Consider the following 17,650-nt stretch of genomic DNA (forward strand, 5'->3'; position numbering starts at 1 on the left):
TTCTATATTTAACAAGACTGTCTTTCCACGCAGAGTGAAACACTTCCAGTTTAGTTGACCGATATTTACGCTCTAAATTTCGTACTAACTGCTTTAAGGTACGAGTTTGATCATTGTACCACGGTGCAAGCTTTTTCTGTCTCTCTATTTTGTGTTTAAGGGGAGCTACAACATCTAAGGTAGAGCGAAAGGTATTTTCTAAACCTTCGGTTAGTTTGTCTAGTTCTACTGGGTCTATAGGAGAATATATTAGAGTTGATAAGTCTGGAAGCTTATCTGTAAATTGTTGGGCTGTAAAAGGCGTAATTGAACGTTTTACAGAGTAGCTAGGGGATGTACGTATATTATGACTAAGATGTAATTTAAATGAAATCTAAGCAAGAGGTGATACTTGAATGTAGATAATGTAAGACAAAAAGAATGTAAAATGTAAAACATATTCTGGTTTGTTTAACACTATATTAATAGAACCATATATTTTTTCTTCATATATTTGGATGACGTTAGCGTTGACCTACAATACAGAACAGTCCAAACTTAAATGAACAAAACTTCATTATTATAATTAGAACAACTAATGATTTACCTGATTTTATTCTAATTTCCTTTATAAAGGTGGATCTTATTTAAAAGATGGAGTTCTTCAATAATGTCGAATTCAACACTTCCCTTGTGTTCTGGTGTATTATGAAAAATACCATATCTTTTATCAAAGTAGTGGTGCCAGCGTCCGTCTTTTCTGGCACCAAATCCAAATACGTTTACCTGAGAAAAAAGAGAAAGAGAAAGAAAGAAATAGAGAGAAAGAGAGAAAGATAAAGAGAGAGGGAGATTTAAGAGAGATATTTAATTTGATTAAATAATGTTTTCGTAAAGTTTTAAACAAACTGACATTTCCACTAACTCTACTGAAATCTAAAACTCTATCTGGATGGGATTAGTTTCTCAGTGGGTCTGTGAAAAATATTTCACACTTCTACTCAGAGATAAAACTCTTTTATCAAGAATGCAAAAAAAAAAAACAGTGGACCAGCCAGTTTTTAGGTCGTTTCTCGGTCGCTTTGTATTTCCACTCGCTGTTGTGTTTTTAGCATGAATCTCTGTGGAAACGCGTGCACAAAGTGTGATTACGATGCTCGGCAGTGGACAAATAGCTATTTTATTAAACCTGAGGGAATGAAACTCAGAGATGTGCATCAGGATGGGACTAAAATTACCGGAGGACCACGGAGTTCAGCGAAAAACAGTAGATAATTCAGCCTATATATTTTTTTCAGAGGACGTCTGAGAAAAACACGTACATGCTTGTTCTGGACAGGAATAAAATCACAGAGGATAACCCCCCCCCCACACACAAAAGAGAAAATTACCCCAGAATGCCCTGAGAAACTAATCCCATGGAGATAGGGTTTATGAAGGTTTTTTTTTTTCTTTTCTTTAGCGTGCATCATCGTTTTTACTAAAAACAAAAAAAATCTCCAGTGCTAATAATTAAGGTACTTTACAATAATAATGTAAAGTAGGGTAATTTGAGGTTACCTGTAATTATTAAAACTAAACAGCCAAGCTATTTTTTTTTCTAGAATTAAATATGTTGATTTTGATTTTATGATTTCACAGCCAGGGCACAGCAAAAAAAAAAAACCCTTTTACATTCTAATTTGGCTATCATCACAGAACCAAACTGAGAACCAGTGATTATTAGTAAATCATTTTTTTATGAGTAATCTAATGTGTTACTATTACCAATCCAGTATCAGATTAAAGTTACTTATCCAAGTATCTGTGTGTTACTTTTTTGTAATTTTCCTTAGTAAAAAGATGGCTGGACGTGTTGAAAGGACAGATGAGAATGATGGTGATGTATTCTGGAAATTGTAGTGTGGGTGTGTAGTTCTCTTTTGCTTATGTTTGTTATTTTAGCTCAGCTACTCATTTTCTTTTCATGTCATCACCAAGCAGGCTACAATAAATGTCCAGTACTTCTGTTTAACCCACTTTAACTTAGTTTCTGCTTATCTTTCCACTGAAAAAAAAAGAACTAAAGTTTGGGTTTTACACCAGAATAGGTAGAAGGGAAAGTTTAGCTCATTTTAGCTCACAGAGCTACAGTAGAAACTAGCTCCCCTAAGCATTAAGACCACGGCAAAAAAAAAGTAATCAGGATAAAGAAACACAATTACACTTTATGGCCACTGTGAAAAGGAGATTACAATGTAAAAACTAAGGTTAAGGGGTTTAAAATCATGGCAAATCTAAATGTAACAGTTTATCATACATAGACTGGTTTTATTTTATTTTACAATCGAAATACTATTACAGGTCCTACAGGTACTTTAACTGTACGTATAAGTAAAGAACAACCAGGAACAAGAGTGTAAAAACTAGGTAACTTTCTGAAACGTACCTTATACTTTCCCCAACACTTGTGGTGTAACATAAAGCACATGAGAACCTGCAATTTCCCTAAACTAATAAAGGCTTAATTTCAGTCACACTTCAGGAAATTATTATTCTGATTTTATGAGTTTGAAAAAGAAGATGAGAATTTGAAGCAGCTAAAACTGTAAAGGGTGGAGTAGGAGGAAAACGTATAGTTTATAATGTCAAGACTAAACTACAATAATATTAATATATGTTTAACAACACAATCAGGAACGCTGAGATTTTAAAGAAAATGTATTCATTAATTTTCTTTAATACACAGAAACAACAAGGTTTTATATTAATGGTTGATAAACCCACAGCTCACCTGATTTTTACTGATCTTGCTCTCTAAGTACTCAGTAATTACCCTCTAAAACACGGGCTGTATTTTGTAGCATTACCAAGATTTGCGAGAACAAAGAACACTTGGAAATATCTACGTAAAGCAGCTTAAAGCTTTATTTATCTGATTCTAATTTTGCCAAAAGAACGGAATGTAAATCATTTGCGTGGGTGTAAATTTTAGGTGTACATTCACCCAAAGCACCACCCAATATCTAATGTAATTGCGTCATTAGTAGTGCATGCAGTACAGATCGTTCTGTAACGGAATGAAACTAAATATGATAAACACCCTCCAGAGAAGACAATGTAGCACTTAAATACTTAAATACTTAAATATAAAAAAGTAGTATACTTAAATAAATAGATACTAGTTAACAGTTAACTAGTTAGATAAAACATCACTAAATTTTAATGCTTAACCCTTAGAACCCTACTGATGGATTTTCCCTCCAAAATCTCATCTTGTGTTCTCAGCTTAATTACTCAGGAATCCCTTCACTCATAAACATAATCCATATATGGCTTACTCTTTCTAAAAATAGTGATGACATCCCAGTGCGGTAAAGCTAAATCTACAAGAAACTCATTGAGAAAAATACCTAAAAAAGTGAAAAATCTCCTTCCCCAACCAATATTATTTACCTTTAGTGCTTCAAACATATTTATATGATGTTTCAAACCAAATAATATCAGTAAATATCAGACTCAAAAGTGTCCACAGAAAAAGTGTGAAACTACCTGCTTTACTCAAACTAAAGCTAGGTATGGTGTGCGCACTACTTTATATAGTTTTTATTTTACTTGCACATTTTTACTTTAAGTGGTTATTTTGCACTAAACATTTTTATTTATTTAGACTAAAAAGTTTATATTTTTGTATATTTTGTAGTTTTCTTTGTGTGTCCTGATCATCAAAACACTGAAAGGCATAGGCTGCTCTGAGTGTCAGGTGTATCTACATGTATCCTAGAGGTGTGATTATTGATTATCAAGAGAAATAAATCCACCTGATGCTGTTTCTCCATGTATTTTATCAAAGTAATAATTAATAATCCATGTAATGAACTTAAATCATCAATATTCTTACGCTTTCAACTCATAAACACTCTAGTCTAACCATTTTTGAAAATATATCTTAGGTGTGATTGTATTTAAAGTCTATACATTCAAAAATAAGTACAAAAAAAAACAGGCGCTTGGTAAAATTTTGAGCAAAACATGATCAGTTCCAGGAAAATATAACAATTCTGCTTCCTTTTACATTTTAAATGATTATATTTTTGAGCAGCCGTATGTCTTCTGGAGTAAAAGAGATCAGGGCATGTGTCTGTCTGATATAATTACTGTGTTATAAGACCTGAAAAAGAGGAACTGAAAACAAAGACGGAGAAAAAACACTAAACCAAAACAGCCTAGAGTTCAAAGTGTTAAGTCTAAAGCGGTATTAGTTTAAAATTTTTAATAGTAGTTTTTTTTTTTTTTTTTTTTTTTCCCAGTCCTGACATTGTCTGCCTGCCACGGACTCTACTTCACAAACCAAAAACTCCATTTCCCAGAATACACCTGCAGCCAGACATGCCGGATCACATGACGCTTCAGCATTCTGGCTCACCTGATTTCTGACATTGCTTTCACCTGGCATCCACTGTATAAAAAAACCCTGTTTCAGTTAGTTTGTTTTCTTGTTGCAGAACTTTTTTTTGTTTTGACCACCCCTTTTCCTTGCCTTTCTTCTTAAGGTTAAGGTTTTTAATATTGTGGAAATGTGTGGAAATTGGCAATACTTCCTACCTGATCACAGATATGTAGAGAAAACACAAGCATCAGGAAGCCGGTGGAGGGATATTTGCCCTGTTTCTGCAGCCATTTTGTATACACATATTTGATAAACTCAGGGTGCAAGATCATCACCTTCAACAACAAACAACAAAAAAAAGAAACAGAGAACAGTTTTAAAGGCAAGATTAGCAGAAATGCTAATATAAAATACATATATTTTACAATTGTTTTTAACTCAGTTAGTTGTATAGAAGACGCGCAGTGCATGCAGTTATACAGAAATATGCCAGAAGCTTCAGATAATGGTCACATTATAAATCACTGAGAAGGTCAAAGGAGGTGCCATTGTTTCCATTATTGCCATCTAGTGGTGTGGGGTGGTAATGAGCCTGAAATTTAGTGTTATTTACGCACAAAGCGCATCGGCAGGTTGTTTCATTATTGGTTTAAGTTGGAAATCAACATTTTGAATGAAAAGAGTAGCATTTTAATTAGCGGTACGTTACAAACGGTATGAAAGTTTTAGAGTCAAAGTCAGCCAATGTTAACTTTGTAAACTGCTAATTTAGAGACGCTAGTTTAGCAAGTTTCAGCTAGGGAGCTAACTGTCCCAGCTGGCATTTCAACATTGAATCAACGTTGAAGCAATGTTGATTTTGAAAAGTGAATTAATGTTGATATGGCAACTTTTTCATTCCTCCATCCAACCGTTTTTAGAAATTATATGTTGATTAAATGTGAAATGCTAATTTAAAAGGCAGAAGGTTGAGGACATTATGTTGATTCAACATCAACATTTTAACATTTGCAAAACCTTTTAACCCTTGTGTGGTGTTCGGGTCTGTGGGACCCGTTTTCATTTTTCATCAAATGATACTAAAAAAATATTTTTTCTAACTCAAACTCATTGGCATTGGCTCATTTTTTGTGAAAAACACATATCAAAACACATTTTCGATAAACACACACTGTAAACACCCCCCCCCCCACACACACACATTTATAATACATACAGTATGTTTGGCCAAGGGCTAATAAACATTGCTTCATTTGTAAATTTGAAACTAAACAAATTTTCTACTCATATCTTGAGTTTAATTCATTTTCTTTTACATTTTATTAAAAAACTAATAAAAAAAGAGTAGCACTTTTTAAAAGAAATGTAACATAAGAAAGGTAAAGGACAAATATTAACCATGTAAGCTGTTTATATTGCTTGCAATTTAGGTGAAGCAAGCATGTGTAAAGCATTTTAATGTAAAATTGCTTAATTTTGCTGAATTAAATACAAGTAACAAAGTAAACGAGTAACAAAAATATGAACACCACACAAGGGTTAAGATTAAATGTGATTCAACATTGATTTAACATTGAAACAACAACAGACATTACTTTAGTCATATTTCAACCAAATTTCAACGTTGAAGGTAGGTTGTGTGCCAACTGGGATGTATATACAAACCACTGCTTTGATATGATTAATCTTAACATAAGTGGTCTAACTGCACAAGGCAACAAATAAAAAAACACTGTTTTATAATAAAAAAAAACACAAGAATGTAAGATTATAGTCAGATTTTTTGTTTTTAATTTATGAGCCATCTGTATGCCTAATTGTATTGGACGTAGATATGCTATGTAACATGGTATTAAGGACTAAATACAATGTTACATACATACATACATACATAAAAATAAGGTACGGTATGGAAAGTTGTAAAAATCTGTAAAAGTTGAAAATCTGATCATTGGTTTGGTTGGTTGCCCTTAAGGGTTAACCTTATCCTGTAGAGGGTTAATGAGGTAGATCAATAGAGAATGGTCAGACTGGTTGGAGCTGACAAAAAGGCTACAGTAGCTCAGATACTAACCACCATGTACAATTGTGGAGAACAGAAAAGAGGATTTGATTGGCTACAACAGCAGAAGACCATGTCAAGATACATGTAGTATTCTTAATAAAGTGCTTTATAATAAGAGCCCATTTAAAAATGATGAGTTTCTTTGATTTTACTAAATTAAAAACCTCTGGAATATAATCAAGAGGAAGATGGATGATCACAAGCCATCAAACCACCAAACTGAACTGCTTGAATTTTTACACCAGGAGTAAAGCAGCATAAAGTTATCCAAAAGCAGTGTGTAAGACTGGTGGAGGAGAACATGATGCCAAGATGCAAGAAAACTGTGATTAAAAACCACCAGGTTTATAACACCAAATATTGATTTCTGAACTCTTAAAGCTTGATTATGAATATGAACTTGTTTTCTTTGCATTATTTGAGGTCTGAAAGCTCTGTATCTTATTTTCTGTAAATAAATGCTCTAAATGACAATATTTTATTTGGAATTTGGGAGAAATGTTGTCTGTAGTTTACAGAATAAATCAACAGTGTTCATTTTACTCAAACATAAACCTATAAATAGCAAAATCAGAGAAACTGATTCAGAAACTGAAGTGGTCCCTTAAAAGTATAGTAGAGTGTGTTTTTACCTTGTCTATGTTTGCTCGTATTGTGTTTTTCACTGGTTTATAGGTGCTATAGAACAAGAACAAAAGATACAAAGGTACAAATGATGAGAATTGAAATTCTTTGCATCAGAAAATGAATAAAAATATTCTTAAATACACACTAATTGAGAAATATAACTATTAACAGCTCTACTAAATCCATATTGTACTTTTTTTACCTTTATGTTACTTTGCCTTTTAATATCCATCTATTCTAGATCTATAAAACCACATGCAATACTCTCTACTGATACTATAATGACTTTGGTAGTTTTGGAGCATGCTAGTTTATTTTTATAGTATTTTATAATAAGGATAAAACAGAAAATGCATGGCTTATGGGTTGTATAAGCTGATGGGTGTTTTATGCTTCATTGTTTGCAGACAATCACAGAGACAGAAATAGACCAGGAGTTCTTGTTTATTGATAATAAAAATGTGTCGTCAGGTGTGTGTACGGTATGATCTCACCGTTTTATATGTTTGGTGGTAAAGATGCTGATGAGCCACTGCAGATCCAGGACTTTAAATGGTACCAGTACGAGGTGGGTGGAGTTATCCATGTCTACAGCGCTCTCTGGGTAGATGGCCCGGTGGGTGGTCTTTGACCCAACATCTTTCTCATAGCCTTTGGTTGGACCTGTATTCATCCTGTGGTACAGAATATTTACATGTTTAGTTTCATATACAGCTCTGAAACCAAAAATTAAGAGAGCACTTCAGTTTCTGAATCAGTTTCTCTGATGTTGCTATTTATAGGTATATATTTGAGTAAAATGAACATTCCTGTTTTATTCTATAAACTACAGACAGGATACACTGTTTGACATGTGCTGGGTGACCCATGAGTTATCATGTTAGTGCCAGCACCATTGGCAGACGGATGCATGACACAGGAAACAGGCATACAACTTGGTAGGTAGTTTTGACATCTTGAGACATTCTGAATTACAGTACTTTTCAATCAAAGGAACGCTAGTTCTTTTTTTAGTGAAATCGTAAAAATGTCACATCATATGTCATCAAAAGAAGGCGTTATACAGCGATGGTGAACAGAAGCGCTCACGATTTGAAGAACATTGAACATTGAAGAACCTAGTATTCTTCGGTTCCCACTGAACTGCTGGTTCCTGAACCTACTTTTGCTACTTTTGCTGGTGCCAGTTCCATATTGGTGGAAAGACTCAATCAGTGACTGTACTGTTGTGTTGGTTAGCATTCTTTGCAAGCGGAATAGAAGCCTCTGAGAAAAGTTTAAGAAGAGAGGAAAGGGGGGAAAAGGCAAGATGAAGGATCTGGAAGACCCACACCAGAGATAGAGAGGAAGGAAGGATGTTAGTTAGGAAGGATCATGTTAGTGCCAGCACCATTGGCAGATGGCTGCATGACACTGGAGAACATGCATGATGCAGACCGTAACAGCAAATGCCTCTAAAGCCATGGCAATGTCCCCAAAGACTGCAATAATGTTGTGCAAGACTGTCATTAAGAAACTCACCAAATACATTGTTACCTTATTTAAGGTACCGCTTTTTACTTCTACTTCGTACATTTTAATACAATTATCTGAACTTTCTACTCCTAACATTTTAAAGAATTAGCCTCGTTACTCCTATTTCCTTTCAGCTCATTTTCATTCCGGCTTCTCATCATTCAATAAAACCCCCATCCAGATAAATCGAATCTAATCCAGATAAACTGGAGTCCAACTAAGCTTCTTTAATATATTTTCTTTCTACTAAAATACAATAATTTACAATCAGCATATATGCAGCTGTCAGTACCTTATGACGAAGTCGTGAGCATCTATTAATGGTCCATAATGAGATCCTTCCAGGTTGCCAGAGTTTCCCACCAGAGCACACAGTTTGCAGCGGTCAGGACCAGAATCTGAGTAAGGCTCTTCATCAGGGAACAGCATGAACAGGGTCTCCACTAATGCAGTGTAGTTCACCCTTCTGGGTCTATTCTGAAGACCCTACAGATACAACAGGACATATATTTTTAATTGTAGATATATGCAATATCAATTAACACATAACATGAGAGTTTATTCGAGTTTCTTATCTTTAAAGTGAAAAAAAGTGATGCAACTGCTCTAAAATTGAAACTAAAAGTATTTTTGTATTTACAGTATTACTGTATACCAGTGCCTTGGAACCAGTAATGCATTATTATTTTTTAATGCACATTAGTTACGCCACCAAGTTTGACCCCAATTTACATAGTAATTACACCACTGTTAACTTGCAGTTTCTGAGGCTGGTAACTCTGATGAACTGTTCCTGTACATCAGAGGAAACTCTCGCTTTTTCTTTCCTGATGTGGTCTTGATGAGTGCCAGTGTTATCATCATCATGTTTTAGATGGTCTTTTTTTTGCGCTCTGACTGCGCATTACTATTTTAAGAGCACATAGGAGACACGCATACACGTCATGCTGTAAAGATAAACCAGCAGCTTATATAAGAGTAACGTTATTTTATTCTTTATTCTGTTTATTGTTTATCTAAAAACTGGCTTTGCAACACTGAATATTAATCAAGCAATCGACCATTTTTTTCACTAGAGGGGGACCCTCATTTACATTGCCGTTAAGCATTTACAGTTTAAAAGGGATTAAAAATATAAAAATAAATAAATAAATAAAACTGACATTTACTATAGACGAATAAAATATATACATAAAAAAGAAAAAAATATATAATTTTTTTTAAAGATTATAAAAATTGACATAAAAAGTAAGGAATTTCTATTTTATGAAGAAAAAACGAACTAATTTGATCAATAAAATATTAATAAAAAATAAAATGAATAAACAAAAATATATGTAAAATATAATCTCATAAAAAAAATAATTTAAAACAATCACAGGCTTTCTGATGCGCAGAATAATATAAGATTTCAGTTCAGTTTCAGTTCAGTTTCAAATCATTGAAACAGCTCATCAAAACCTCAACCTATCCTTTATATTTGACAATATTAGATTAACTTTACAGGTCCTCACTCATCTTAATTTATTTAACTAAACTTTATATTATTTGTAGCCTCGCGCTGAATTCAGAGAGAGAGAATGAGAGAGAGAAGAGAGAAAGAGAGAGAGAAATAAAGAGAGAGAGAGAAAGAAAGAGAGAGAAAGAGGGAGGGAGAGAGAAAGAAAGAGAGAGACAGAGTGAGAGAGAGAAAGAGGGAGAGAGAGAGAGAAAGAAAGAGAGTGAGAGAAAGAGAGAGAGAAAGAGGGAGAGAGAGAGAGAAAGAAAGAGAGAGAGAGAAAGAGAGAAAGACAGAAAGAGAGAGAGAGAGAGAGAGAGAGAGAGGCGCAGCGCTTTTTGCCTGATTTCTCTTCATTAATCATCAGTAAATATGTGGTTATAGTGAATTTAATACCATGGATTTTATTATGAATTTAATTTACCACGGATACCGATGTTATTTATTAAAAAGTTTTTTTTAAGAAAACAGAGGCAATACCAAAAGCCAGGGTGACAACGTGCTTTATTTTTCAGATATAAAAAAAATACATAAAAGTGAATTTCAGTTAAATAATAGTGAAGTGAAATAAAATAAATGTATGTTTAGTCAAAGTTCTTTTCTCTTATAATTTTTTATAAAAAAAAACTGCAGCATTTGAGTGAGAATAAGCTTCTGTTGAAATTCTCAAACAGCAGAATGTCTATAACTGCTATATTAAGCTACAGTTATTTAGTCTGTGTACATAAATATTAATCATTATAAATGTCAGAAATAAATATAACAAATAATAGCTTATAGTTACTGTGCAGATTTTTAAGTATATGTTATTTTTTATAGTTGATTGCTGAAGGTTCTGGGCCAGGTGTGTTTTTTGCTAAAGGTAAAGGTGGTAAGGAAGTGATGGTGTTTGGTATAGTGAAGGGGGAGGGTGATCGTGATCTTGGCTGCGCGGCTGACTGCTGATCTTAGACGTGGTTTCACCAGATCAATTGCGCAATGCTTTTTTCCGCCACCAAGATAGAAACACGCCAGATATTTACCTAAACACACGTCATTTCCAGACCACCACGCCCATCAGCGTGAAGCAATGTTTATTAGCCCTTGACCAAACATAATGTATGTAATATAAATGTGTGTGTGTGTGTGTGGGGGGGGGGGGGGTGGTGTACAGTGTGTGTTTATCGAAAATGTGTTTTGATATATGTTTTTCACAAAAAAATGAGTCAATGCCAATGAGTTTGAGTTACGAAAAATATTTTTTTAGTATCATTTGATGAAAAATGAAAAGGACTAAAGATGAATATTCTGATATTGTTCTCTTAGTTTCAGTATCTTTTTTAAAGCAGTCCACGCATGCTTGGGTTAAATTCTGAGGAAAAGGTCATCAGCGTTCTGTTCCGTCACTGAATAAAGCAGATTATATCAGTCTGGGGAAAGGTACGTGTCCTGTTATAAATTGCAGCTAGACTGTAAAAAGCATGTGGGCACGGTGCCCGGTACCTGCAGGACGATTTTATCCCTGAAACAGATGAAATACAGATGAAATATAATAAAGAGAAAATAAAACACAATTCCAATATTATTCAGCTTAATCTGAGGTGAGATAAGTCTGAATAAAAAGAGTAATAAAAAGAATTAAACATTATTTAGAGAAATGTTGTTCAGATTCAATATAATTTATATCAGAAATGAACTATATGAGTGTATTGAAGAAATAATAATAATAATAGTGCTATTAGCTAATAACTAGCTCTGGATTTTGCTATTTATAGGTTTATGTTTGAGTAAAATGAACATTGTTGCTTTTTAATTCTATAAACTACAGACAACATTTCTTCCAAATTCCCAAATAATAAAAATATCGTAGTTTAGAGCATTTATTTGCAGAAAATGAGAAATGGCTAAAAAAAATGCAGAGCTTTCAAAAAAAAAAAAAAAAGAAACAAGTTCATATTTATAAAGAGTTTTAAGAGTTCAGAAATCAATATTTGTTTAAAGAACCCTGTTTTTTAATCACAGTTTTTTATGCATCTTGGCATCATGTTCTCCTCCACCAGTCTTACACACTGCTTTTGGATAACTTTATGCTGCTTTACTCCTGGTGCAAAAAATCAAGTAGTTCAGTTTGGTTTGATGGCTTGTGATCATCCATCTTCCTCTTGATTATATTCCAGAGGTTTTTTATTTGGTTAAATAAAAGAAATTCATCATTTTTAAGTGGTCTGTAGAGCTGTTATTTTACCTATTAGCCCATTATTAGCCGGGTGAAGCATTAACAGTTTTATTAAGTGTTCAGAGTTCAGAAAGGAAATTACCTTTTTTTATTATTAGCGCTGAAGATAATAAGCTCTCACCTCTCTCTCTTTTGATCTCTCTCTCTTTCTCTCTCTCTCTCTTGTGGTCATAATGGCATGTTTCTTCTTTCCACGCTGTTGAGTGTGGAATATGAAGCTAGACTAGTGTTTATTTCCATCACTAAAACTCTCAGTTAAACTCTGTAACTCATTACAATACTCAAGTTTAAACAGCATCAACACTACCATGGGATTTTATAGTACAATAAATCTTCCCGGAGATAATATGTTATTATAAAACCATTAAAATTATCTAGTCTGCCAGGTGTTAATCACTCTACACTGTAATAATCGTCACCCTACCAAAAATACAGTAAAAGTACCAGCATGAAAATTTTATCCATGGATCCAGGATTTTATCCAAGATTTAAAAACAGAATATTGTTGTGATTAAAGCAAATATTGGCAGCAATAATACAAATCTAATTATTTCTAACACTGATTGTTTTATTCAATCAGAAATACATATTATCAGAAGCTTAGTCTTAATGAATATATGTATTTAAAAAATTAACATACAGATACAAAATACATAAAAAAGTAAAAGATGAATACTTTACAAACATAAACTAGTTGTTTTAAGATAAGAATAATCTTATAATTTCCACCAATCAGTAGGAAAAAAATCTTAGTCTTAAAGAGGAAAAAGTGTGATTATCATGATTGCACAATCAAACAAGTGGCTTTAAGATAAGAAAATTAATAGTTTTAAATTTCCTGAAGAAATGAAATGACGTTCTTATAATTTCTCAGAAAAAGAGGTATCAGTAGGAAATTAATACTAAAATGACCAGTGTATTACTTTTTTAAAATTTAATAATCAGCAGCTTAGTCATAATGAAGTCATCAAAGTGATTAAAGTGTGATTAAAGTGATTACACAATCAAGCAAGTTGTTTTAAGATAAGAAAATTTATATTTTCATATTTCCTGAAGAAAAAAAAATGAAATTATTATAATTCCTCAGAAAAAAAGAGGTAGATTACACCAATCAGTAGGAAATTAATGCTAAAATGACCAGCGTACTACTTTTTAAATAAAATAATTTCTGAAGATTAGTCTTAATGAAGAAAATGATTAAGGAAAAGTGTGATTATTGTCATTACACAATCAAACAAGCCAAATCAAAAAAAGGAATTTTACGCCAATCAGTAGGAGATTAGTTCTGAAATTTCCAGTGTATTCCAGTGTAATAAAATATAATCAGAAGCTCAGTCTTACTGAAGTGATTCAAGTGATTAAAGTGTGATTAAAGTGATTACACTATCAAACAAGTTGCTTTAAGATAAAATAATAATTATTTTGATATTTCCTGAAGAAATGAAATGAAGTTCTTATAATTTCTCCGAAAAAAAGAGGAAGATTAAACCAATCAGTAGGAAATTAATACTAAAATTACTTGCTTTTTTAAATATTCTAGAAAGCAAAACATGTACACTACCGTTCAAAAGTTTGGGGTCACATTGAAACGTCCTTATTTTTGAAGGAAAAGCACTGTACTTTTCAATGAAGATAACTTTAAACTAGTCCTAACTTTAAACAAATACACTCTGTACATTGCTAATGTGGTAAATGACTATTCTAGCTGCAAATGTCTGGTTTTGGTGCAATATCTACATAGGTGTATAGAGGCCCATTTCCAGCAACTATCACTCCAGTGTTCTAATGGTACAATGTGTTTGCTCATTGGCTCAGAAGGTTAATTGATGATTAGAAAACCCTTGTGCAATCATGTTCACACACCTGAAAACAGTCTAGCTCATTACAGAAGCTACAAAACTGACCTTCCTTTGAGCAGATTGAGTTTCTGGAGCATCACATTTGTGGGGTCAATTAAACGCTCAAAATGGCCAGAAAAAGAGAACTTTCATCTGAAACTCGACAGTCTATTCTTGTTCTTAGAAATGAAGGCTATTCCATGCAAGAAATTGCTAAGAAATTGAAGATTTCCTACAACGGTGTGTACTACTCCCTTCAGAGGACAGCACAAACAGGCTCTAACCAGAGTAGAAAAAGAAGTGGGAGGCCGCGTTGCACAACTAAGCAAGAAGATAAGTACATTAGAGTCTCTAGTTTGAGAAACAGACGCCTCACAGGTCCCCAAGTTTGTGAGACGCAGAACAAATGAAAAGATGCTGGAAGAATGCCTGACGCCATCTGTTAAGCATGGTGGAGGTAATGGGATGGTCTGGGGTTGCTTTGGTGCTGGTAAGGTGGGAGATTTGTACAGGGTAAAAGGGATTCTGAATAAGGAAGGCTATCACTCCATTTTGCAACGCCATGCCATACCCAGTGGACAGCGCCTGATCGGAGCCAATTTCGTCCTACAACAGGACAATGACCCTAAACACACCTCCAAATTGTGCTAGAACTATTTACAGCAGAAGCAGGCGGCTGGTATTCTATTGGTAATGGAGTGGCCAGCGCAGTCACCAGATCTGAACCCCATTGAGCTGTTGTGGGAGCAGCTTGACCGTATGGTACGCCAGAAGTGCCCATCCAACCAATCCAACTTGTGGGAGCTGCTTCTAGAAGCGTGGGGTGCAATTTCTCCAGCTTACCTCAACAAATTAACAGCTAGAATGCCAAAGGTGTGCAATGCTGTAATTGCTGCAAATGGAGGATTCTTTGATGAAAGCAAAGTTTGATGTAAAAACAATGTTATTTCAAATACAAATCATTATTTCTAACCTTGTCAATGTCTTGACTCTATTTTCTATTCATTTCACAACGTATGGTGGTGAATAAGTGTGACTTTTCATGGAAAACACAAAATTGTTTGAGTGACCCCAAACTTTTGAACGGTAGTGTATATTTAATTTGCTAAAGAAGATAAAAAGATATATGTGGAACAAAACCTTGTTTAAAATAGGATTAAGAGGATGCTGAAAGTAGACGCATTTAGTAATAATAATAATCTGTATCCACCCTGGTGGAAAATATATACGTAATTGTACTTAAAACAAGTATGCTGTAAATATACTTTTTTTACATATTCATGTACTTACCAAAAATATATTAAAAGTACATAAATGTTATGCTTTCATCAAATGTTTGAAAGTAAATTTTGATCATACTTTAAATAAAGAGACTCCTATGAAGTACACTTTTAGTTTAATGTAATTCAATATACTTCTAAAATACTTATTTCCAAATATATATATATATTTTTTTTACATTTTTAGCAAAGTGTGTTAAAAACAGCTGTTACAGTAGCTCACTTAAAGTACAATATATTATGTAATGTTTTAGAAAGTAAATTAAATTACTACATTGGTATTTTTTTTTTAAATATATATATATTTAGCTATTACATTAACGTAAGAGTTAAAATATATTTCAAAGCTCTGTATTTATAATAGGTAAATCATAGGATACAGTGTTAAATAACAAAAGACGTACTAGAAGTGTGCTACTTACAAAAGACAGGAACAAAAGCATATTTGTACTTAAATATAAATATATTTAACATACATTCTTAATACATTTCTAATATATCTGGTGTATAACATATAGTGATACAGTTGTTATACTCAATTCTAAACAAAGACTTAAATACAACATTAAGTATTCTGAAAGACAATAGCAGCATAATCAATTTACTTAAAAGACTTAAATATATATATACTTAATATCTATACTGTTAAAACATATAGTAATATAATGTGCACAATGTTCTTACCCTCCACCATTTGCTGGTATATGCACTGAGGTTGCTGTTCCGGCTGGACATGAGTCTCGGCACCTGGATGTCGTAACGTATATTAAACCAGGGGTCTTCCTCCTCCGCCATGCACTTCATACAGGAGCAGGATCCAGGATCCTCCGGGTACAGAGACACATCCAGCTTCATGGGGTTTAACACCACCAGACACAGCATGAGGGCTCCAGCCAGCAGGGCCTGAAAAACGCTGTGCAGCTGATGACAGCGAGCCATGCTCAGATCTGCGGGAGATTCAGCCAGACATTAAAGCCTGTTCAGATGTTTAGATGGAAAAACCCACAGAGGTGCAGGAGTGTGATTCAGAAAGTGGGCGGGGAAGCACACGTCAAGTTAAAAGCCCTGAACTCAAGTGCAACTCTTCATTCTTTCTTATTGGATGGTGTGGATTTTACATACCGGGTTCTTCCACAGCGCACACTAAAAAAAATGATGCGTAAACATTTACTTCAAACAAGTTTTGCAACTTTCTGCATTTGCTTTTTTTTAAAGTAAATTTAATTTCATGTACATTTAAGTAACTTCAACTCGGTTTCAAGACTTAAATGTTACACAGAGTAAATAAGTGACAGTCAATCCTTTATTTTAGTAAACTTTACTTCATTTATTTTTACTGAATCAATCCTTTCTTTTATTAAACTTTACTTCATTTATTTTTACTGAATCAATCCTTTCTTTTAGTAAACTTTACTTCATTTATATTTACTGAATCAATCCTTTCTTTTAGTAAACTTTACTTCATTTATATTTACTGAATCAATCCTTTCTTTTAGTAAACTTTACTTCATTTATTTTTACTGAATCAATCCTTTCTTTTAGTAAACTTTACTTCATTTATTTTTACTGAATCAATCCTTTCTTTTAGTAAACTTTACTTCATTTATTTTACTGAATCAATCCTTTATTTTAGTAAACTTTACTTCATTTATTTTTACTGAATCAATCCTTTCTTTTAGTAAACTTTACTTCATTTATTTTACTGAATCAATCCTTTCTTTTAGTAAACTTTACTTAATTTATTTTTACTGAATCAATCCTTTCTTTTAGTAAACTTTACTTCATTTATTTTTACTGAATCAATCCTTTCTTTTAGTAAACTTTACTTCATTTATTTTTACTGAATCAATCCTTTCTTTTAGTAAACTTTACTTCATTTATTTTTACTGAATCAATCCTTTCTTTTAGTAAACTTTACTTCATTTATTTTACTGAATCAATCCTTTCTTTAGTAAACTTTACTTCATTTATTTTTACTGAATCAATCCTTTCTTTTAGTAAACTTTACTTCATTTATTTTTACTGAATCAATTCTTTCTTTTAGTAAACTTTACTTCATTTATTTTACTGAATCAATCCTTTCTTTAGTAAACTTTACTTCATTTATTTTTACTGAATCAATCCTTTCTTTTAGTAAACTTTACTTCATTTATTTTACTGAATCAATCCTTTCTTTTAGTAAACTTTACTTCATTTATTTTTTACTGAATCAATCCTTTCTTTTAGTAAACTTTACTTCATTTATTTTTACTGAATCAATCCTT

General features: G+C 33.0%; 1 protein-coding gene across 1 annotated transcript; it reads right to left on the reverse strand.

The window, feature by feature from the left end:
* Positions 1-592: 592 nt before the first annotated feature.
* On the reverse strand, positions 593-17,098 carry LOC111190470 (CMP-N-acetylneuraminate-beta-galactosamide-alpha-2,3-sialyltransferase 2-like). Its single transcript, XM_049475271.1, has 6 exons — positions 16,071-17,098; positions 8,848-9,041; positions 7,535-7,714; positions 7,046-7,091; positions 4,564-4,683; positions 593-765 (listed from the first exon to the last, which is right to left on the reverse strand). The coding sequence occupies exons 1-6, from the start codon at positions 16,323-16,325 to the stop codon at positions 598-600; spliced, it is 963 nt and encodes a 320-aa protein (XP_049331228.1). The 5' UTR covers positions 16,326-17,098; the 3' UTR covers positions 593-597.
* Positions 17,099-17,650: the final 552 nt, after the last annotated feature.

This window comes from Astyanax mexicanus, chromosome 2, assembly GCF_023375975.1.
Source record: "Astyanax mexicanus isolate ESR-SI-001 chromosome 2, AstMex3_surface, whole genome shotgun sequence".
NCBI lineage: Eukaryota > Metazoa > Chordata > Actinopteri > Characiformes > Acestrorhamphidae > Astyanax > Astyanax mexicanus.